Consider the following 23,478-nt stretch of genomic DNA (forward strand, 5'->3'; position numbering starts at 1 on the left):
ACAAGGGGCCATCTGCATAGCTCTCTGGTTGGGAATAGTAACAATTTATAATACCCTGGAGAGGACAGCAGGGTTCCTTCAGAACTCAGGATTCATTCATTCATTCATCCATCCATCCGTCCACTCATCTAACAAGCATGTATTGAGCATCCACTGTGTTCCAGGACCTGCGCAAGTTCTGCAATTAAGACCCAGTCCCCAGCCTTCACTAAAAAGTGAACATGGGGGGGCCATCTCAGTGGCACAATGATTAAAGTTCGCACATTCCACTTCAACGGTCCAGGGTTCGCCAGTTCAGATCCCGGGTGTGGACCTATGTGCTACTTGTCAAGCCATGCTGTGGCAGGCATCCCACATGTAAAAGGTAGAAGAAGATGGGCACAGATGTTAGCTCAGGGCCAGTCTTCCTCAGCAAAAAGAGGGGGATTGGCAGCAGATGTTAATTTAGGGCTAATCTTCCTCAAAAAAAAATTAAAAATTAAAAAGTGAACATGGACAATTATAAGAATCAGGTGCTACAGAAGTCACTAAGAAGCAACCCATCTAGTCTGGGGCAGTGAAGGGGATGCAGGTGGGCACTAGGACCAGCATTACCTGGACTGAATACATGGAGGCTGGTGCTGGTTGGGGAAAGGGAGGCAGAATTCCTGGCAGACAGGGCAACACGTGATTACCCTGACAATGAAATCAGCAATGAGTGAAGTCACCCACACATACAAAAAACTTACCTAAGCAATAAGCAGTAAACGACTTCAAGGCCTATTAGCAATACTAGCATATCTAGGGCTGCAGTTCATCAGCAGTTCTAAAGAAAGACTGTGCCTACAAAGGGACAGTCAGCCACCCTGACAGGAGCAGAAGCTGTATTTGCCCTCTTGAAATTGTCACTGAATAGAAAAGGATGAAAATATGGCAGAAATATAGATCATGCCTCCGAGAGGTAGAGACTCCATTCTACAGATGAGGAAACTGAAGCTAATAAATTTAACCTGCCTGATTCCACACTCGTAACCACCATGCATCGCTGCCTCCCACAAGGATGAGGGCATCCCTTGTGCTGTTCAAGGTAGAGAAATGCTGACTCAAGGAACCTAAGCATTCCAACCATAGAGAAGACCTTATTGTACAGGAAGGATATTTCATCCAACCTTTCCAGAAATATATCCTCAAACCAACTAAGGCAGGCTTAAATCTTTCCCATAAACTCCTCCCTCAACCCTGGTGCCTCCCTCTAACCACCACCTTCCTTGCCTTCAGAGTCAGTCTTTTGGAAAGCACCTCTATGTTTCCTTCCCTTCCCTTATCTGATGTCCACTCCACCACTCCACTGAAGATACCACCAAAGATTCCTCTGATCTCTTAGCTGCCAGTTCCAAATGACATTCCATTCTTTATCTTAATGGTTCTTCCAGAAAGGCTACCTTTCAGTGTAAACCCATCATGGGTGGGTGCACAGCCCTTCCTCTAGACTCCCACATCCCCACACTAACCACACCGCATTAGAATGGTTTACATATCTGTCTCTCTCATCAGCTATGAGCTACATGAGGGTAGACTGGGTAACAGTCATCCTTGTATCTCCAGGGCCTGGCCCAGAACTAAGCAGAGAGTAGACACTCAAATTTCACTGGATGAATAAACAATCTCTGAAATCTGACTCCACTCTCATTGCCCTGAAATTTCCCTCGCCAAAGTCACCAGTGACCTCTATGTTGGTAAGTCCAAGCAACTCCACTCAATCCTTAACTAGCTTGACCTCTAGCAGACTGGCCACTGTTGGCCACTGACTCCTTCTCAAACTGCTCTCTTCTACCATCTCCCAGTTCCCCTCCTCTCTCTCTAGATGCTTCTTTTCTATGTTTTTGCGGAATACCTATCCCTCAATGTTGGTATTCCTCAGAATGCTATCCTAAGCCCTTTTCTCCTCCCTTTCTACATCCTGTCCCAAGATTATCTCATCTGCTACTGTGATTTCAATTGCCATCTATACACTAATGATTCCCAAAAGTATATCATCAGCCCAAGCGTCATGACTCCATAAAAAGTCATGTGTCACTTAACGACAGGGATATGTTCTAAGAAAGGGGTCATTAGGCAATTTCATCATTGTGCAAACATCATAGAGAGTACTTACACAAACGTAGATGGTATAGCCTACTACACACCTAGGCTATATGGTACTAATCTTATGGGACCACCGTCATATATATGGTCTGTCATTCACCAAGACGTGGTTATGTGGCTCATGAATGTACGTATGAATATCCAACCACCTACTGGACATCACCAGGCACAAACTCAACCTATCCAAAACTGACCCCGTCAAATTCTCTCAAACCAATTGCTCCTCCAGTATTCCCTCTGTAAGTAACTGGCATCACCCAAGTCAGAAACCTGGGCATCTTATCATCATTCAACAACCTCTACCCATATCTAATCAGTGTCCAAGTCTTAACCAGTCTCCTCACCTCCAAAACATAACTCTAGTCCAAGCACCATCATCTCTCACCAGACTAATCTTTCTAAAAAATCACAAGTTCTAAAATCTAAATCACAAATGTCACCCTTCTGCCTTAAAAGCCTGAAGAGGGTTTTCATTGCCATAGGAGAAAGCCTACTAAACTTAATACAGTTCGTGCGACAGATTGTATTTTCCAAAGATGTGTTGACAATATCTCCCATCCCACATGCTTTTCACACAATGTGACTTTGGCATTCCACCCAACAAGAGGTAGGGTCTGTGCCTCTACTCTTGAAACTGGATAGTCTTCTGTGAATGTTTCTACCTAGAGAGTATGGCAGGAGTGACACCATGTGACTTCTGAGGCTAGGTCATAAAAGGCAAGGAAAAATCCACTTTGGTTACTGGGATACTCATTCTTGAAGCCTTCAGCTGCCAAGTAAACAGTCCAACAGCTCTGAGGCTGCCATTATGTCAGGAAGCACAACATAGTCCGTGTGATCATGACCACAAGGAAAGGCCCTCACACGACTTGAAGAAAAAAGATGCCCAGCTAGTCCCCATCTTCTTCAGCACTCCCCTGTTCCAGCTCCTGCCACCATCTGACCACAACCACATGAGAAACCCTGAGTCAAAACTGCCCCACTCAGCCCTTCCCAAATTCCTGAGCCACAGAAACATGAAAGAATAAAATGACTATTGTTTTAAGCTTCTAAGTTTTGGGTGATTTGTTACATAGCAATAATAACTAGAACAGCTTATAACAACCTATCCTCCAACCTCCATTTACTTCTGCAGGCCAACTCGCAACCTTCCTACCTTAAACACAACGCTGCCGCTCGCCCTAAACTCCCTTCAGTGTCTCAAAGATACCCTCCTTTCTTGTCCTCAAGTTTTTATACATTCTGTTCTTGCTGCTCTGAGATGCTCCTCTTCCCTCTCTACTCTTAGTTAATTCTTCATCATTCAGGTATCAGCTTAAACTTTATTACAGAGAGTTCTAAACTCCTAGATTAGTTCAGGTCTCCTCCTGTTGGCTCCCTGTGCCTCACAAATCACAACACTCATCATAATCCATTGTAATCGTGTTGTATTGCCCATCCTGCCCCCTTCAGCATGCACATGCACACACATGTGCATATGCACACACACACACTGAGAGCTCCATAAGGACAATGACCAGTGTTAGGAACTGCACTTGGCTAGTGCTTCAGGAATATTTGTTGGATGCTCAATCTCCAAGCTTGAATCCTTAGCATCACCTCTAAGAGCTCCCACACCTCCCCCACATCCAGAAGTCCTAGAAATTCCACCTTACAACTATTTCTTTATCCATCCCCTCATCTCCATTCCAAAGGCCCTGCCCACAGTGCAGGCCTTCACTACCATTCATGTGGATTCAGGTTTCAGCTTCCTAAACCGGTCTGCCTACCTTCCATCTCCCACTTTTTCCAAAAACATTCTCCACATGGCCACCAGGGTTCTTCTTCCAAGTAAATCTGATTTCACTTCCCCACTTAAAATCAATAGATTCCCCCTGCTTTCAAGATAAAGTCTAATCTGTTTAGGCCCCATGTAAAACCCTCCTTGAGCTGACCCTGGGTTACATTTCCAGTATCTGCCTCCTCGGCCCTGTCCCACCCCACATTCTAGCCATACCAACTACCTGGAATTCTCTGAACATTCTGTTTGCCTTTTGGCACCTCCACACAGTTTCACATGCAATTTCCTCTGAGAGATGTCCTAGGATTTAGCTACCTATCTTTTCAAAATTCAGTTCAGACATTGTATTCTCTGTATCATCTTCCTAAGCTCTCCTCCTGAGAAGAAAGTTGTCTTGCTTGCTCCTATGGCACCTCTTTCATACTTGTTATATTGCATGACAAATATTTGGTTTTGTTCTTTGTTTTTGTTTTGTTTTGTTTTTGAGGAATATTAGCCCCGAGCTAACATCTGCTGCCAATCCTCCTCTTTTTGCTGAGGAAGACTGGCCCTGAGCCAACATCCGTGGCCATCTTCCTCTACTTTATATGTGGGACGCCTGCCACAGCATGGCATGCCAAGCAGTGCCATGTCCACACCCGGGATCCGAACCAGCGAACCCCGGGCTGCGGAAGCAGAATGTGCGAACTTAACTGCTGTGCCACCAGGCCGGCCCCCAATTATTTGTTAATATGTCTGTCTCCCTCACAGACTATGAGTTCTTGCATGGCAAGGGCCACACTTTATTTTTCTTTGCTTCTCAGCACTAACTAGAATATTTAGCACCTAGCACATAGTATGCCCTAAATGTTTCCTGAATTAAAGTTCTACATTAAAGCCCTTCTCTTGCTAAATCTGAAGGTTTAGCCTAAGTCCTCACTTTGTGCATGGGTTTATGGCATATCTTTGAGACAACTCTGGTAGAGTGAAAAGTCCACCAGACTTGTGTTTGAGGCTGGGTTCAATTGCTGCGTGACCTTAGGCCAGGTGTAGTGACTGTCTGCTTCCAGGCTCCTGTGAGAATGAAATGAGATTCACTGAAAACCACAAATCACGACTCAAGTGTAACGTATTGATGATTATTATGTTTAAAATTACTCTCTCTCTGGGCTGCTTATAGGACTTCATTCTCTATGTCCCTCTGAAGTTATTAATGATAGATCTGGAAGAAGGTTCAGAAGGGCACCAAGACTGTAAGAATTTAGGGACATGTGATTCATGAGTTTCTTCCTTCAGTCATCGTTTAATGAGCACCCGGTACAGGTCAGATGCTGAGACCTGTGAGGACAGTCTGTCCAGATGCTTCCTACGCAGCAATGTCTCCTTTATCAAGCCATAACTGCTCAGGAGAAAACCAAGAAGAAGGAACAGGAAAAGGGCTGTAAACAGCCAAGAAAGATCATAATTTTAAGCATAATAATCATCGATATGTTACAGTTACAGTTAAATCATGATTTATGGCTTTCACTGAATCTCATTTCATTCTCATGATAGCCCGGGGGTAAACAGTCACTGCACCTGGCCTAAGGCCACACAGCAATTAGATTGAACCCAGCCTCAAACACAAGTCTGTGCATTTTTCACTCTACAGAGTTGTCTCAAACATACGCCATAAATCCATGCACAAAACTCTGTGTCTTTTATTCACTGGGGAGCCACGCAGACTAATCATAACTGTGCACGTATTCTTACAAGGGTGTACATATGTGCGGATGTGTATGTGGGTGTACAAGAGTTTGAGTAAGTCTCTGTTCCCAAATTAGAAGCAGCAAAATAAAAAGGGGTGACTGATGGAAGTAGGCACATGCCAGAAGCAAAGAACGACTGCTGTCAGAGATGACACAGATCAAAAAAATAAAACCTGATAAACTAAAGTCTGAGGCCACCGAGGAAGCAAACATTCATCCCCACCCGAGTGGCCTGGGAAGGCCTCATAGTCATACAAGAATTGAGATTTGCAATGGTAACCCCAAGTCACAAAAAGAAATGTCAAGTTATGAAGGAAAGCAGACATATCATCGGTGTTAAAGACATTCCAACAAAGATGCTTAAAATAATAGAACTCTGGTGTTTAAAGGGATGCAGCCAACTTGGAAATTTACTTAGATGGAATAATCCTTACCCTACAAAAGGTTTGTAACTATGTACTCACATTTGGGGGGACCCGGAGACCGACAGATCCTAAAATTAGTTTCACTAGTAAGTCAACCTACCAGATCATCTGTAAATGATGCAAGAGAAATTACAGATCACATTTAGGACCTCAGGGGAAAACTCCCTTCTTGCAACACAAGGCAGTGCCTTCCACCCTTCCCTGACTGTTGCCATGCGTGACAAACATCTCCACACACACAAAGATGAGTCTGAGCCACACACACGGACCCACAAAGCACAGGAGGACCCCAGAGAGGACAGCCAGCTCTCTGCCCAACAGTAAAAACAGGGAGGCTGGAGAAGAGGCTGAGGAGTAAAATGGGGCAGTGGAGAAATTGAAAGAAAAAGGGATATGAGGCTGATTGGAGAGGGGTGATCCAGAAAGCAATTGCACTGGTACAAAATTCTTCCTGCGCCCCACTGCTGCTGGGGCAGCTGCCCCTTAAACTGACAGAATTTCTGAGCTTCTCCACAGCTAGGGGGTGGGAGGAGTCTCCAAGGCCCCAGGGTCTTCCAGGCTGCGAGGGGATTTTTCCAGAACAGAGCCACCTGAGGGGTGGAGCTGTAGAGGATCAGCCCCTTGGTAGCTCCAGTGCGGCTCTGCTGAATGTACAGATTTAAATATTTATGAGACGGAGAAAAAGTCAAGGTGGATTGAAAGGACAGTTTTAAGAATCTAGCCCACAGAAAAACTCAGGCAAATGCAAAAGGATATTCACTAGAGCACTATGGGTAAGACTGAAAAACTGGAACCAACTTAAATGGCCACTAACAGAGGACTGATTAGTTAAATAAAGAACTCATCCTTAAAATTAACATGGAATTACATGACGCACTTAAAAAAGTAGATCTGTACGTAGAAAAGAGTTCTGGGGAGAAAGCAAGCTGTAGAATTATATGTGTTCTATGATTCTATTTTTGTAAAACGTAGAACAGAACTATGTCAGAAGGAGCAAGAAAAAATCAGGAAGGGCACGCAAACTGCTAATGGTGTTTACAGAGGGAAGTTGGGGGAAAGATAAATTGCTTTTTTTTTTTTTTAACACTTTGGTATTGTCCCAATTTTTACACAAAGCACACATTAATTTAATAACAAAAGCCAAAAAAAGTGTTTGTCAAAGCATTCCTTTCCATCTCCTTCTTACTGGCTGACTGGACTCACATCCTGACTCTGCCCAGGGCTCCACCCCACACCTCCTGCCCTAGCCCCACTTACAGATGCAGGCAGCAGCCAGCAGGCGGCCGGCAGCATAGGGGGCGAAGCAGCTGGGGAAGAGGGGCTGCACCATGTAGTTGGCAAAGGTGATGGCAATGACGGCCTGGCTGGTGGGCTCGATGATGAGGAGGGAGGTCCAGAGTCGGATGAAGGCAAGAAGTCCCCCGAAGGCCTCGAGGATGTAGGCGTAGCTGGCTCCAGATTTCTTAATGGTGGTGCCCAATTCCGCATAACAAAGGGCCCCAAAGACAGAGAAGAGGCCCCCTACGGCCCAGATGATTAGGGAGAGGCCAAAGGAGGCACTGTACATGAGCACGCCCTTGGGGGAGACAAAGATGCCCGAGCCAATCATGTTCCCCACAATCAGGCACACGCCATTGAGCAGTGAGATCTCCTTCTTCAGCTTTACCTGCTCAGCCCCTGGGCTGGCCTCGTCGGCTAATGGGGAGGCATCGCTCTCATGCTGGGAGGCCACTTGATACTTAACACCGTCAACCATGGTGGAGGAAGAGAAGAAAGACTTCACCAGCTTCCTGGCATTGCCCTCTAAGGAAGAAAAATGAAGATATATAACCATCGTTTGGAGGGGTGGTTGGCAATTGCTTAGAACTCTCTCCCACAGGGGCCAGTATGGGCAACCTGTCCACTGCCCACCATTTCAGAGACCTCTCTCTTGCCTCCCACCTCCCATTGACCTCTTCTTCTCCAGCTGGCTCATCAAAATGACCCCAACTTGAATTGTTGAGGAAGGCACTCATTCCCCAAAGAGAAAGCATCTGTTTCCCATCGTTAGGCTGGTGCTGCCCACCTGATTTACAAAACAGAAAACAAAATCCTGGTTTTATCTGAGCCTGCTGTGATATGAGACAGGAATAAGGGCAATTTGACAGTTCCCAGGTATAACCATAACTATTTGAGCCTACATTTTTTAGCCTTACCCCAAAAAAGTGTGTCTTCCCTCCAATTTCAGTATACCTGTCACCTGTGCTGAGATGCAACCTTAGGAACCAACCTTGCAGGCAGCTAATCTGTGGGTTCTCCTTACCACACTGCTCTGTTCCCGAAGGACTCCAGCTCTGAAAAACTTCAAGACTTCAGATCTCTTGCTGGAAACCCCAACCGTTCCCTCTGCTCAGGGAGCATCCCCTAACAACCCTTAGGTGAAATCTCCAGCCCAAGCAGCCCTACCCCACCCTGAAAGAAAACAGGTTAGGCTCCTCTTTTCATTGCTTTTCTGTCCCCAGACAACTTTCCCAGTCCCTAGTACTCCAGGCCTACTGTCATCAAATCCCTCACTTCAGCATAGCTGCATCGCCAAAAACAGTATGAATGAGATAAGGGCAATCCAAATGCACAGCCCAACCTAGAGGTGATTGGAGGCAGCTGATGGCCGCTCCCCACCCAGGAGTTGCTACCAGAGAGACAGCACCCAAAGCCGAGGCAAAGAAACAGCTGAAGCGGGCAGCTGATGCTGGGCACCGCAGAGCAGGAGACAGCTGAGAGGGAGACAGGCAGGGCTGAGGGGGAGGGTGGGAAGCACACTCACTCCCTGGCCCTGGGGTCAACAGGTTCCCGAGGTGGCCAGCGGCAGTCACAGGAGACGCAGCCTCGCGGAACTATGGTCTGAAGGCTCTTCCTTTTCAGCCAGCAGTAAAAGGAAAGGCGAGGCAAATGCTTATGAATTTCAGTCAAATCAAGAAGTCAAGAAAGGCGGAGCGGGAGGGAAGAGGACAGGAGGGTTAAGCAACTGTCTGGGTCCAAGGTTCACTGGCCCTTCACATCTGCAAAAGGGGTGGCTAGGAGCCCTTGGCTCAGCACTTTCTGTGATAAGATGACGCTCTCAGGAATCTCCTTTGTCAGCTCTGCTCCAGGACTGAGGGCCCAGAAGAGAGGAGGGTAAGCTGGGTGCAGTTTCTACAGCTTTAGGGAAGCTGTCCTTCAGCAAATTAACTGAGGACAGGGCGGTGGCTGAGAAAGAATGCACAGCCCTCTCTCTCTGTCCTCCAGGCCCCACCCTAGCCCACTTCTCTCTCCCCCACAAACAAGAAAGGCAGGAAGGTTGCACACAAAGGCTTGTTCACATGCTGAGATTGGAGGAAGTGTAACTGCTGTCCCTCCACCCCGTGACTGGGCGTCCTGAGACAACTCTGACACTTCCCCACACAGAGTGTGGGGTGGCTACCCCTACACTTGGGTCATTACCCCAAGGGTGAGCCTCAAGCTACTTCCAAGGAAACAAGGTTAAGAAATATGACTCAAGCCACTGGCTGCATCCCCATCCGACTTACATGCCCTTTTATCCTTAAGAAAACATACCAGGATCTTTGGGGTAAGCACAAATTACAAGTTCACTCCAATTTCCTAAAAATATGGGGAATAAGATTTCATTGGGCTATCCTGGACAGACAGGCCTAGAACAGACAGAAGTAGTTGAGCAATTTTTGGAAATCACATAGAGTATTCTATCTTAGTCTACTTAAATCTGGTATTCAGGGTCTCTTTTACCAACAGAAGAAATACACCCTATCCATTCTGAAATCCAACTGTCTCTTCTCACACCCTTCCTAACTCTCTTTGGTTATTCTACAACCAGAGAAAGAAGATCTAAAAATCCCTGGGGTGTCCTTATCTCTACCCTACATCCTCCCATTCTAGCCCCTTAAACTTTTTTTAAACCAAGCAAGGGATTCTGGTGCTAGCCTTCCCAGAGATCATGCTTCTCTCAAGCGACTCTCACAAATGTCTGAAATCCATCCAGAGGAGACTGTCCTTTTCTCCCAGCTCCCCCGATACACTCGTATGACGATAATAGCTGTCATTTATTGAGCACTTACCCGGGCCAGACACACAGCTAAGCACCTAAATGCCTTATCTCACTCAGTTCTCCCTGCAGCCCCTTAAGGCAGGCACTAAGTCACGTGCCAGGGTCTGACCTGGGAGGAAGTCGGGGAGGCTCAACCACAGAGCCCAAACTCTGAACCGCACTGTGCTCTCTTCCCAACCTCCCCGGTCTCTAGGCTTTCCTCTCAGACGCAAAAGCACTTCAGATGGCTCCCTAATGAATTACCTGGGGGAGGACGTGATTAGATTAAAAGGAAAGCTGCTGTGTCCTTCCGCCTGAAGCCTGGGCTAAAGGCTTCAGTGGAGAGCCCATCCATCTCCTTCCTGGCTGTTCCTCCCCTTTCTCATCCCTTTGCAGAGATGAGAGGCGATCACAACGCCTTGGCAGCGCTGCTATTGCTAGGGAGCCCACTTCTAAAGCAAACAAAAACACACGGAAATACATCATCACGCTTGCCCTTTTAAGACCAAATTTACTGGCACCATGGGGTGGGTATGTGTCGTAATGGGATGCAAAGAAAAGGAATGAAGGAGGGATGCAGGAAGGGGAAACCATGAGGGGAAGTGGGGAGAGAAGTGTTCAGGGTTTAGTTCCTGGCTGGTGGTATCTCAAAAATTAAGTCCTCTTCACAGAGTCTTGAGATAAACCCACTGAGGGTGAAGCCCACACTCCAGCAAACAGCATGCCCAAGCGGTCTCACCAGGAAGTGCTGCGAGCGGAAACCTGCTAGCCTAGTCTTCAGTCAGCCCATGCAAACTGGGCAAGAGGAGGCTGTCCTTCACAGAAAAGATGCCCCCTCTTTTCTCCCCACTGCCTAGCACCAGCAGCCATAGGCAGGAAGGCACCATCTTTGGCAGCTCGCACTCCATCCTGAGACCCTGGCTCTCAGAGTAATGCTTCCACCCTTCAGACAGCCTGGGACCAGCAGGACCTCTCCTGAAGGGCTCTCCGCCCCAGGCTTTAAAGGAGAACCTTGCAGAGTCCGGAACCACGGGAGATAACAGCGTTTCTGATATGCAGCACCCCTGTCTTATTCCTGTCTGAGGTGCATTCATCTCTGAGGACCTAGTGGAGGTTACAGGACACACACTCATCCTACAGACAGCCTGTGGGAGAAGTTTCAGATTCAGGGCTCCAGGGAACACAGTGAGCAGGGCCCCCAGCATGCAGTACCTGGCATAGCAGGCAGTGGAGCTCCTCGCCCTGACTCCACCCGTGAATGGCAACACCAAAACACACTTCCTCCAGGAACCAGCACACAGTTCAGGGTCTTGGCTCCTCAGTCAAGCTCAGGGAGCTAAATGTGAGAAGACACTTTCTCCCGCAGAGACCCTATGTCCTGCCTTGCTAGCTCCAACTGGTCTGTCCTGCCTTCTCTATCAACAGAAACAAAAAACAAAGACTCTGGTACAGCTAGATTTCCCCATCACCCCAAGCTGGAAGCTCAGCTCCTCCCTCCCCAGTTCTCCACCATTTGTTTTTCTATATTCTACCCTGGCTACAACAGTCCCTTTAAAAAAAAAAAAAAGTGAAACAAGAATTGTTTACTCCTGTGATGAGGGCTTCCATTAACGTGGGGCTGAAGTCTCTGGGCAGAGGACTCTGCCTAGAGAGGGCTGGGGCTGGGACCAGGAAACAAGAGGCTCTTGGGTCTCTGTTCAGCCAATTTTCAGGACACCCACTCCATCCTCCTCCTGCACTTCCCCTCTCACCCACTGTCCCTGGTCTCCCACCTCTTACCTGTCCCGTGACCTTTGGGCAGGTTCGAGGAGGAGGGGCTACCAGCACGCTTCTGCTGCTGCTGCTGCTGCTGCTGCTGCTGCTGCTGCGAGTGTGGGGGAGAGGCAAGTGCTAGGAAGGGGAACCCGGGTATGGCTCAAGCTGCAGCAGCTGTTGACTCTGAGGAACAGAAAAGGCAGAGGGTGACGGGGACCGAAATGGAAAACAGGAAAACACATGTGTGACTCTAGCCGGCAGTGGGGAGGGGCCAGGGGACGGGCTGAAGCTAGGACTGCCTGGTTAGACCCAGAGGACCTTGACGCCTGCCTTGCTTCCAGGCCCCTTCTCCACTGAGTCTCAGCTCCTCCTCCTCCCTACCTCAGCCCCTGAGCCCCCTCGTGGCCCCACAGTTGCTGAGCACTTAAGCTCTCCCAGCAACTTTCAGTGCCCTCCTGATGCCCTTTACAACTCTCCGCTTCCCCTCATTCTGTTTCCTAGGCATCTCCCACTCACATGTTGTCCTTGGTCCTGCGGAGGCCACAGGATTCATGGTTAGGGCCATGGAATTCTGCGGTCCCATCTCAAGAGTCTCAGTGCCATTTCAGTCTCTATGTAAGGCAATGCATGCCAAAGAGGCAATGCATGCCAAGAAAGGCCACTTGGGGAGTACAGCCAAACGCACACGAGAATCCTAAGCAAGCCCACACATGGCTCAGGTCCCCAATTGGTTTAGGTGATGTGTGTGTTGTCAGGTGAGAGCCAGCCAAGGGGACTAGAGCAAGCCTTCGCATCCTGGGCAGGCTGATGCATTGGCACCCCTTCAAACCAGGATTATGTAAATGTCTAGTGGATGTTGACATAGTAGAGGTGGGGGAATATTGATTTTCTCTCAGAATAAGAACGGTAAGCCTCATTCTTTCATTCAAAATTAGAGCTTATTACATGGATTCATTAAATGCAATTTTCTGAAGCTGACAATTTCTTGGTAGGCATATTAAACCATTTAAAATATAGACCATAGCATAAATCTCTCTCAAGAAGTGGCACTTCACAGTGCATGGCGCATTTTCAGAATTCCAGCTGTGACTGCTGCCTTTAAGCAACTACCAGCTGGCTGGTCTGAGGGCTACACCTCATAACTTGTACCTGCACCAGCACACTGTAAAATTATTCTAGAGACCGGTGGTCCAGGAAAGCAGTTATCAAGGATTCTGTCAGTGGATGGGAGCCAACTTACTACGTCACCAAGACACACAGACAGACACCAGAACTCATTGGCACCAAATGTCTGAATTACCCTAGAGATAATTTAGTGCCCTTTTAGACCCGGCTGCTGCCCAGCTGGCCTGTCCCTTAATCCTACTCTGGGGTCAGGTCCAAGTTGTAAACGAGGGAAGTCCTAGGAAGACAGCCCTAAAACTGCCCCTGTTGGTGTGGCCCCTGCTCTCTCTCCACTCCAGCCACACTGGCCTCCTTGCTGTGGCCACACAAGCACACTCCCACCTCAGAGCTTTTGTAATTGCTGTTCCCTCTGCCTGAAACATTCTTCCCCTTGATATTGCTCACTCCTTCACTCACTCCACTCGGGTCTGTGCTTAAACGCCATACTATCAGAGGCCTTCCCTGAGTCTCTGAAGGAGCAACTTCTCCCCTGGGTCAGTCTCCATCTCTTCACCATGCTTGACTCTTCACGGGCACTCACTGCCACTGAGAGTTTGTTTTTTTGTCACCTCCCCCACTAGAATGCAAGCACCCTGGGGAGCTTTATTCACCCTATATCCCCAGTACAGGGCATAGTGAACGGTCAAGAAATGTTTGCTGAAGAAGAAATGAATGAACAATTCTGTTCCTCCTAGACTGATTTCCCAGCTAGCTGGGCTCCGGCAACGTCCTTGAACTTGCCCTTCAGGCCCACCTACGCAGTTGCAGCTCTGGCTTCTAAGCAAGGAGTATTTGGAGGTATTCATTCTTTTTGATAGTAATGGGTTGGAGGCGTATATTTTCAGTTTTACTGGGAGGCCTAGAATGGTTTGAAATGGACCTTTGTTTCATTAATGGAAAAACAAAGACAAAAAGGCCCTCACCTAACAAGCTCTTGGCTGCTCCGTCCCACACCCAGGCTCTGGTGACCGGCTTGGGTACAGCGAGAGCAAGGGGCGATGGCCGCGAAGGAGCGACAGGGCAGAAACGGCAGAGGGGGGCGAGCGCTCAGGTTCACGCAAAGGCAGGTGGGTTCAAGAGGAGTGGAACCGCAACCCCTTAAACGTGAACTCTTCCGGGAAAACTACCACCCCCTCAGCTCTGCCCTCCCCGGCGATCTTCGCCCCTTCCCTACACCCCTCTCCGCCCCCGCCCAGGCGGCTCCCGGCGCTCACCTTTGCCCCTCTCTTGCACACTCCCCGCTCTCCAACCTCCACCCTCGCTTTCCCAGGCCGGCCCCTTTACGTCGCCTGGCCATTTCCCCTTATTGCCCTCTTTCTCTCGGGCCTCGGTTCAGTGTCTGAGGCCCGAAGATCTCGCCTTCCCAAACCAGACCCAGCCATCGCACGCCCTCAATGCCCCTCTGAAGATCTCGGTCTCCCTTGATGTCCAAGTCAGCCTGAGGAGGCCGAACCGGCTGTGCCTTGGGGGAGCAGGACCCGACCCCACCCGGCGACCCTTCCGTTCCCTCCACCTGGCCAAGCAGCCCCCCCGCCCCTCCTCGCTCCAGAAGTCGCTAGAGGAGGGGGTCGTGGCGGGTGCAGGCGAAAGACGCAAAGGTCCCAGAACCTAGAGGCCCCGCAACGCGCTCCCCTGCCCTCTCCTGCTCAGGCACAGCGGCGCTGCCCCCGGGAAATGAAAACGACCGCGGATACCCTGAGATGCGTCCTCCGCCCCGGGAACGCTCAGCTTCCTCTTCCCTCCCTCCCAATCCAGCTCGAGCTGGTGGCCCGACGGGGGTCTGGGCGAGAGCCCTAAACCCTGGCAAACTCGCCTACAGCCCCGAGACGCACGGCTGAAACTCGGGAGGGACTCTGGACTGCAAAGCCCCAGGAGGGAGGGGGAGAGGGAGCGGCGCCCGCTTGGAGCCAGGGGAGGGGTCTCCCGGAAGGGCGTCTCCTCCACCCGGGGTTCTCAACTCCCCGCCCCCTCGGGGGAGCTGTTGCATCAGCTTCGAGATTTCAAATTAAAGAAGGTGGTCTCCACCGGCTCAGGAAGATGTCGGGCAGCAGATCCGCCGCCAGGAGGCAGCACCTAACCAAATATGTCCGGGCTGAGTCTTGCCAGGGAGGCTGGAGTCCCCCAGGCACCTTTCGTCTGAAGAGTGTAGTGGCAGCGTGGACCCAACAAAAGAGGGAGTTGCTGGGCTAGTTCAATAAAAGAGATCTGGAAATGCTTCACCACGTTTTAAGACTAAAAGATGACTTGTAAATAATACAATTTCCTTTTGTATACCTTTTGGATAGTCCAGCTTTGGCATTTTTTAAAGCCAACATTGCCACTCCGCAGAGATTCACAAAGAACCACCCACCTTCAAGATGAGTCTGGGTGGAAAGGCATACAGCTTAAGAGACTTCCCAGCTGCCAGGCAAGAAAGAGAGTGTAGGCTGAAGTCATAATTTACCCATCTTGAAGCTATGTCACTTAACACAGGATTTAGCCTATACCCATTTAGCAGGGATTTGACGGCCATGGTAAAAGAAAAGGAATATGTTACAATAAATTAGGTAAGTAATAAGGAAATAATATGCAAAGCAATGTATTGTGTGAGTGGGTGGTTAGCCTTCAATTCACACACTTTTTGCATGGGGGTGACAGTGATTTGGTCCTTGAGCTGTCCTAAGGAGGAAGATAATGAAGGAACATGAAATAAGACACTTCCCAAATAGTTTGCTCTTCCTCAGCCTTAGAATTTGGTCTCAAGCATGCAAAAAGGGGAAGAGGTTGCAAAATGAGATGGGTTTTGCTCTCCAGAGTCAGCTTCACTCATGTTCTTTCTCCAACATCATCATTATTCATTACAACAGTTAAAAAAAAAGCACCTAATTTCCCAGAGCAGTGCACTTGTACAAAAGTTACTGTATACAGACCTGACAGAAGGATATTGGGATAAACATATTGGACCAAAACCGTAAGTGAATAACAAAGAGCAATATGAAGCATCAGGAATCGGAGCTTCATGTCTTTCCTCTCTTACTTAAACTCCTTTGCCTCTCAAGGGCATCATCGCCTATATTTGGCTTTAACATTTTAACTCCACACTTTGCCAGATGAAGTCCAAAGGTTGAAACACATCTAGTTAGGGATGATGAAGCTGCTTTCCTGTGGCTCATGAGTCTGATGAAGTCATTGAGGAGTGCTGTCCAAGTGCCAGACCTCTCTTGCAACAGTGTTCCGTGAGGTCCCTGAGAATGCTGATGATGTTAGCTGTCAGCACTAATGCTCTCTCTCAAAATCTTAACCCATATTTCCTGCTATTTACAACCCATGGATTGTCCCCCTGCCACATCACACTAACCACGTCAAAGACTGAACTTGTCTTCCTTCCAAAGACCTTTCTCCTCCCAGATTTCCCAGTTTCCTGATCAAACTTCCCATCCTGCCCCTGAAGTCCTCCAGCTCTGGCTGACTCCCACAGCTATTAAATTATTTCATGTGTTCACTTCTGCATGTGGAGTTCATATTGTCCACATTATTTGTCCACCTTAATGCATGTGCCGTTTTTTATGATTTTGCAAATCAGTAGTGTCCCCCTAGTGTGAGAGCTACTAGAAAATAGGAGTGTTGCTGCTTCAGTTCCTTTATACAGTGTTGGTGGTAGTGCCAGGCTATCATCTTTCCTGTCAATCTTGAATGTTGACACTGAGGTTATTTTTCCAATCCTCGGCTTCTACCCTTGATTCCCCAACTGTAAACTATGTAATGGGATCCAGTGCTGTCTACGTCAGCTGTCTATCTCAGAACCAGCCAGAGGCATATGGAGCCAGGTTTGGGAAGATGTCACTCCATTCTTACTGCAGTTGTAAAACAATAAATCCATAGCCATATTTTGGTGCAATTACCTGAAGATTGCACTCTGTACAATGATTCCTTCCTGGACTGTTTTACCTACTTCTTAGGTTTATTATGAAAATCATATGAAATCATTTATATGGAAGTGATTTGTTTTGATAAGTGAAAATGAAGAGTATGAATGTAAGATGGTTAACGGTACTCTTGTTTTATTTCCCTTGCTTAGTTTTTTGGGTCCATCTGCCAGCTTATAGCCAAGGTTCTTTTATTCCCATCCCTCTGGTTCAGCTTTAGCCTATACCATTCTTACTGTTATCTAAACAGCTGCTTTTGCTTCTTAAACCAGGATCCACCCTTCCCCCCTTTCAAAGCACAGCTCAGAGCCACCTCCTGTGGAAAAACTTCCCAGTCTTGCAAAAGGAAATGATAAACTTCCAGATAGGCCATTACACCACTCTCTCAGGTTGCCCTAGTCAGCATGTGTTTAAATGTCTAGCCTGGCACACAGTAATGGGCACTTTTGTAGGAGCTTCCCCATTTATAAAGCACTTTCACTTACATTATCATTCTTAAAATGTTTTTGCAAATGTGATATATTAAGCTTTTCTTTTAATGAAGAAATTAAGGATAAATGACTTCATGAAGGCAATTAAGTGATAAAAAAGAGGGAAGGAGTCCCAGATCTGGGTTTGCCATTTACTAGTACCTACCTCACAAGGTTGTTGCAAGCATTATATTAGACAATGTGCAGTGGTAGCTCTTATAAAAATGGAATCAGATCTTAGCTCCAATACCTCTTCCTCAAGAAAGCCTTCTTTTAAAAAAGTTACAACAGAGGCCTGCCCAGTGGCACAGCAGTTAAGTTCGCAGTTCCAATTTGGCAGCCCGGGATTCACCCGTTGGGATCCCAGGTGTGACATGGCACTGCTTGACAAGCCATGCTGTGGCAGGCGTCCCACATATAAAGTAGACAAAGACAGGCACAGATGTTAGCTCAGGGCCAGTCTTCCTCAGCAAAAAGAGGCGGCTTGGCAGCAGACATTAGCTCAGGACTAATCTTCCTCAAAAATAATTAATTAATTTTAAAAAGTTACAACTATGTACATGATACATGTTAACTAGACTTATCATGGTGATTATTTCACAAGAGGTGCACATATTGAATGATTATGTTGCACACCTGAAAATAATATATGTCAATTATATCTCAGTAAAAAAAATCTACATTAAAATTACATTTTATAACTACGTTGGTATAAAGATGAATATATTCATTTTTTTTAAAGCCTTGACAGCCTGCTCTAGGTCAGGTTCCATTATACGCCCCCAAACAACGCGTACCTCCCTAAGCAGCTCTAATAACCTGTGCGACTACTCCATTACTGCCTTCCCTCTCTTCCCTGGGTGCCCTCTCAGAATAGTGACCATGTCTGTTTTGCTCTCCACAGAATCTCCCGCGCCTAATACAGTACTTGGCACGTATAAGCTCTTCAGTTTTATTGAATAAATGAGTGAGCACTGAATCCCAAATGTTCACTCACTCTAGATTTGACCCAGGGTGGGAAAAACATGTTAGAGTGACGCAGGAGAAGGCAGAATGACGTAACGTGGACGTTACTCCTCTGAGATAAAAATTACGACAAATTTCAAAGCTGCGGGGAGTTGTGGGAACACTTCAAAATGGTTCAGTGTCGGAGGACACGACTTCCACTGAGAAGGTAACAACCACTGAGGACTCACACACAGAACGACGGTTCCCGGCCAAAAAACCGGGTCCCAGTTGCGTCCCTCTCTTCCGTACGATGACCCAAGATGGCGGGGCCCGTGATTGAAAGCCAGATTCAAGATGGCGGCTTCCGGCTTCCCCCGCAGCGTCGCACGTGGCCAGCGAGGCCACGCCCACTTCCGGCTCCTGGGCCTCAGCATGGCTGCTTTGGGTACTCTGCTCTCGAGTAAGTGGATGTAGGCTCGGTGGGCTCGGGAGCCCGCGGGGGCTGGCCCGGGACCCCTGAGCTGGCTACACGGCCTCCCTCCCAACTCTACTCTGTTTTCCCAGCAGGTGTCCGGAGGCTGCACTGCAGCCCGGCGGCTCGGGCGGGCAGCCAGTGGCGAGTCCAGTGAGTGCCGGTCTGGGGGGAGCCGGGGCGGGGGGGGGGGGGCCAGAAGCTGGGCTGAGTCCTCACTGGACTGTTTTTCTCCACCTAGCCAGGGCCTGGCTGCCAACCCCTCCGGCTACGGGCCCCTGACGGAGCTCCCAGACTGGTCTTACGCGGGTGAGCGCTGATCTGACAGTTAACTCTACGTTGGAGATTTTCAGCCAGAGGGAACGCCCCTGGACGGAGTCGGGGGGTGTGTCCGAGTGGACAGTGTATTGAGCTTTGTATTTGGAGTTGCGGGGAAGAAGTCCCATTGTTTATTTTTTAAATTAAACTACGTCTATGGAAAGTGAGGCTAGACGGGATCTTTTTGGCTTGTGGGGGTAAACAGAAGTTAATTCTGACCTGGGGCGCCCCACAGAAAGGAGCGACAAGACTTTTACGTTTCTCAAAGGGGATGTTGTTTTTAAAAAGTTAGGGAGAACCGCCCTTCTGTGTGATGAGAACATTGTTGAGAATTTGGCACCAAATGCAGGGAAAACTCTTTGAAAGGCTGCCTAAGTGAGCGTCTCAGAGGGAGGGGTGGAAGGGTGAGGATTGAGGCTGGTGGGCTCCCTTCAGAGAAGTCTCCTCCCGTGACTTTAAAAAAAAAAAGAAAGAGAAGAAAAGAAATATTAGTCTCAGAAGGGAAGGACCTTAGAAAAGTTGAAGCCACTTCCCACTCCCCATATTGGGAGTCCAGTTTACAGGTGGGAAGATTGAGGCCTGTGATCACTAGCTAGGTAATAGCAAAGCCAGGACTAGAACTGGGCGGCCAGGCCCCCTTCAACAGCACAGACACGTGAGTGTTAATACCCTGTTGAATTCTCCAGGAGTATGTTCCTGCTAATCGGATACTTGGTGGCTGAGGAGGATGGTGAAGATTTTTTTCTACTTGTTATTTACTGTAGGAAGCCTCGGATCTCCTTGAACTAGTATGGGTAATTGAAAACACCTTGGAATTGATTTTTTTTTTTTTTTAAGATTGGCACCTGAGCTGACAACTGTTGCCAAAAAAATTTTTTTTCTGCTTTTTCTCCCCAAATACCCCCAGCACGTAGTTGTATATTTTAGTTGTGGGTCCTTCTAGTTGTGGCATGTGGGATGCCAACTCAGCGTGGCCTAATGAGCGGTGCCATGTCCTCGCCCAGGATCCGAACCAGTGAAACCCTGGGCCACCAAAGCAGAGCCAGTGAACTTAACCATTTGGCCTGTGGCCGGCTCCTGAAATTGATTCTTAATCCAGGCTTCTCTACTTGGTAACTTTGTGGTCTTGGACAAGTTACTTAATTGTATCTTTTCAGTTTCCACATCGGTAAAAGAAGAATATCTATCTCCTCTGGTTTTTGTAAGGATAAAATGAAACAACCACTGTAAAGCACCTGACATACACAATATTGGTTCCCTTTCCTGATAAACAGTATTTATGTGTCTTGCCTTCAAATTTTTTATGATTTGCTTGTATGCTTACACTACGATGAAAACTAGCAATACAGTCCCTGATCCCAAGGAACTTAGTCTAGCTGGGAAGACAAAGCATGGACATTTTAAAAAATCAAATAATAATACTTCAGTGCTCTGCCCTTTTCGTAAAGGATTTGAGATGGCTAAATAAGGCTAGAAACAATAGTACAATAAATGTCCCAAGGCAAATAGATGAATATTAAATGATTGATATGTGCTTTCAGAAAAGAGAGCTGACAGTGGAACTCTAAGAGAAGAGTTTCTGGGACAGGTAGGGCTTGAGGTAGGCCTAAGGATGAAAATTTGCCTGGAAGGAAACGAAAGTCATTTCATTATGGAGTGAAATGGAATTTAGGAAGGACTCAAGGTGAGTAGAGCAGTGATCAGATTGCTCAAGTGGAGGGTTTCTGAAGATAAAACAAGAGATTCAGCATTGCAAAGGACCTTGAATTCCAGGCTAATGAGGGGTAAGTGGAATAGACTAGGTACATGCCAGGAGCTTACTCTTGGTGGTTCTGGCATACCTCCCCCTTGAAGATGAGGGACGTGTTTTAGGAGAATTAAGTTACAGTGGGTGTGAAATGGAAGAGAGGAGCTAGAGATTGCTGCTCCTTCCCACTCCCATCACAGCGCTTTCACAAGGTGCTGCAGGCCATCCCTAACCCTTACCTTCTCTCTCATTTCTATCTGCAGATGGTCGTCCTGCTCCTCCAATGAAAGGCCAGCTTCGAAGACAAGCCCAGAGGGAGAAGTTTGCAGTGAGTGGCTAGAGCCCGAACCAGGGCAACTTGTGTGTAAATGGAGGGGAAAACTTTAAATTGGAATTTGTCTTGAGCTGTGTTGGCACCTAAGCTAACATGTACCCCTCACACCAAGGTTTTAACAGTACTGTGAGAAGGGAGGAAGAGAGTGGGGCACTCCTAGGGCAGGAACCAGTAGTAGACATTCTGCCACACATTTTGCTGCCTTCCTCCTGCTTCCCAACCCAGGACCTCGTCCCACCCCTTCCCCAGTCAGCAGTGTCGTTTTCCAGCTGAAATCTCTGACTTTGATCTGTGAGTGAAAAGATATATGGTGCAGATCTCAAGCCACAGATGTTATCCACATTGTTTTCCTGTCTGTTTCCCTGTCTGTTTCAGAGACGAGTGGTACTGCTGTCACAGGAAATGGATGCTGGATTACAGGCATGGCAGCTCAGGCAGCAGGAGAAGTTGCAGGAAGAAGAAAGGAAGCAGAAAAATGCTCTTAAACCTAAAGGGGCCGCGCTGCAGAGCCCTCAACCAAGTCAGTAAAAAGCAATCCCTGTCTCCCCTCCCCAGCCTCTCTGGCTTTCTTTTCTATCACCTAGATGCCTCATCCCAGCCAGAAGAGAGCCTTTATGTTCCCCATCTGTCTTCAGAGCAAAAGGGCTTGGACAGCAGGAAGAACAGGCTGTAAGATCACTGCGTGCAAGGGTTGGCTCCGAGCCCTCATCCCTGGCTCCATTCCAGTTCAGCGGAATCTTGCTCTGGGATATTTGGTCCCTCCGTTGCAGGCCGCAGGACTGGCCCAACTAGGCGCAGTAGCTGCTCTGCGAACATGAAAAAGGGGCAGCAGTTTTCCTGGTTTTAGCCAGGCATTCAAGCCTTGAACAGCCTATACACAGCTCAGGCCATGTGCAATTATGCATTTAATAAATATTTTGATGAAAAAGTCTTTCCAGCTGAGGTCCATTTCTTGGCAAGCAACTGGTGTCAGTTTTCCTAAATCAGATACATGGCCCAAGGGGATACCACCACTGGGAAGGCTGACATGGGAAGACCGAGACTTGGATGTTGCATGTTGTGCTAAAGAGTTGGATCCTGAGGTTTCCGTGGTTCTGACTGAATTCCGGAAGTTGGTTGGAGAGAACCCAACTCCAGTTTGTGTAGGGGAGCCCTGGAGGTGCTCAGCCCCCAGTCACTGTTAGATAGGTATCTAACATCCACCATATACCTCCCACAAACCAGTGAGCTGCCCAGGACCCGGGGAAATCTTTCATTTTATTGATCATGGCTCCTCCCGTGGATTCTGGGGGGAAAGGCCCTTTGGTCCCATTACAGTACAGAGCACTGGACTTGTCAACTATTCTTCTGCCACAAACGTGTGTTAGTTCCCAGATCTCTAGGATTTCTGGAGCTGCCTACCTCACCTAATTCTGTCCAGTCTCCTCTACTCCTTCCCTTGCTTTTCTTTCCCTCCCTTCTTCCCCCACTACCTCCTTCTTCTCTCGCTGACCAATGCAATTCTTGGATCTTAGATTTCGCTGATGGTCGAGTTTTCTGTCTCCCACACTCTTCCTGCTTCTGTTGTGCTGTGCTGCTTTTCCAGATCTAGTTCTCAACCTCTTATCTGTCTCCCTTTCCCACCAGGACCATGCCCTCCCCCGTTCCCCCTGCATATCTCCACCTTTTGTTCTCAGAGTCTAGTCAGGCCCTGAAGGGGGAGACTTTTCTCTTTAAGGAATTGCCTCCTTTTCCAGTGTAGAGAGGGAACTAAACCCCAAAGCCCTAACTCTAACAATTTCACTCTTTTCTAACAATTTCACCATACTCGATTGTCTTTCCGCAGATTGCATGGCCTTGAACCCCTTTCCTCCCCAATTAGTTCTAATTTAAAGAGCAGCCAGATTGCAAATGACAATAATAAAGGGAGCACATTTATCTTTCTACAGGGACGGGAGCCCCAGATCCCGAGTGGTTATGGAGTTTGTTGGTGGCTAGTTGGGTTTTGTTACTGTGTTTTTTGGCAGGGGAGGGATGGAGGTAGTTGTCAAGAATAAGGGACGAAAGTTTCAATTTGGTTGAGCCACAAGTCCCAGCAGACAACCCCCCAACCCAGGTCTCTTGGACATAGAAGACCCACCACTACCATCCCAAACTCTGAACTCCTCTTCACCCCAACCACTGAGCTTCCCAGTACTTCCTACTCTGAGGTGAGACAAACGCTGAATACCAGAGGAATCAAGCCACCCAAAATATGCTTAGGGGGAGAA

The 23,478-nt window shown here is 48.0% G+C and overlaps 2 protein-coding genes across 15 annotated transcripts in view; one reads left to right on the forward strand and one right to left on the reverse strand.

Annotated features, from left to right (window-relative positions):
• The window catches only part of SLC7A7 (solute carrier family 7 member 7), a 58,473-nt gene that overhangs the window by 15,875 nt on the left and 19,120 nt on the right, over positions 1 to 23,478 (reverse strand). The window contains exons 1-4 of one of the 11 annotated variants that reach the window (XM_008528960.2): positions 18,607 to 18,744; positions 11,896 to 12,054; positions 11,329 to 11,531; positions 7,314 to 7,859 (exon numbers count right to left, since the gene is read on the reverse strand). In XM_008528960.2, coding sequence (XP_008527182.2) covers positions 7,314 to 7,859; positions 11,329 to 11,335 — 553 coding nt within the window. In that variant the 5' untranslated portion in view covers positions 11,336 to 11,531; positions 11,896 to 12,054; positions 18,607 to 18,744. Of the gene's footprint in view, positions 1 to 7,313; positions 7,860 to 8,358; positions 9,331 to 10,380; positions 10,598 to 11,328; positions 11,532 to 11,895; positions 12,315 to 12,387; positions 12,649 to 13,958; positions 14,918 to 18,606; positions 18,745 to 23,478 lie in introns of those variants that run through there. The other 10 variants (XM_070586455.1, XM_008528962.2, XM_070586488.1 and 7 more) reach the window with 10 other exon arrangements.
• MRPL52 (mitochondrial ribosomal protein L52) lies at positions 18,521 to 22,160 on the forward strand. Of its 4 annotated transcripts, none has more exons than XM_070586555.1 (6): positions 18,521 to 18,818; positions 18,923 to 18,983; positions 19,072 to 19,139; positions 21,159 to 21,223; positions 21,605 to 21,749; positions 21,865 to 22,160. In XM_070586555.1, exons 1-6 carry the CDS (start codon positions 18,713 to 18,715, stop codon positions 21,900 to 21,902), a joined length of 483 nt encoding a protein of 160 aa, XP_070442656.1. In that variant the 5' UTR covers positions 18,521 to 18,712; the 3' UTR covers positions 21,903 to 22,160. The 4 variants fall into 4 exon arrangements, with proteins under 4 accessions (XP_070442656.1, XP_070442677.1, XP_070442667.1 ...); XM_070586566.1 differs by having other exon boundaries at positions 18,523 to 18,818; positions 18,926 to 18,983; XM_070586576.1 differs by lacking the exon at positions 21,865 to 22,160 and having other exon boundaries at positions 21,605 to 21,760.

Source organism: Equus przewalskii, chromosome 1 (assembly GCF_037783145.1).
Source record: "Equus przewalskii isolate Varuska chromosome 1, EquPr2, whole genome shotgun sequence".
Classification (NCBI taxonomy): Eukaryota; Metazoa; Chordata; class Mammalia; order Perissodactyla; family Equidae; genus Equus; species Equus przewalskii.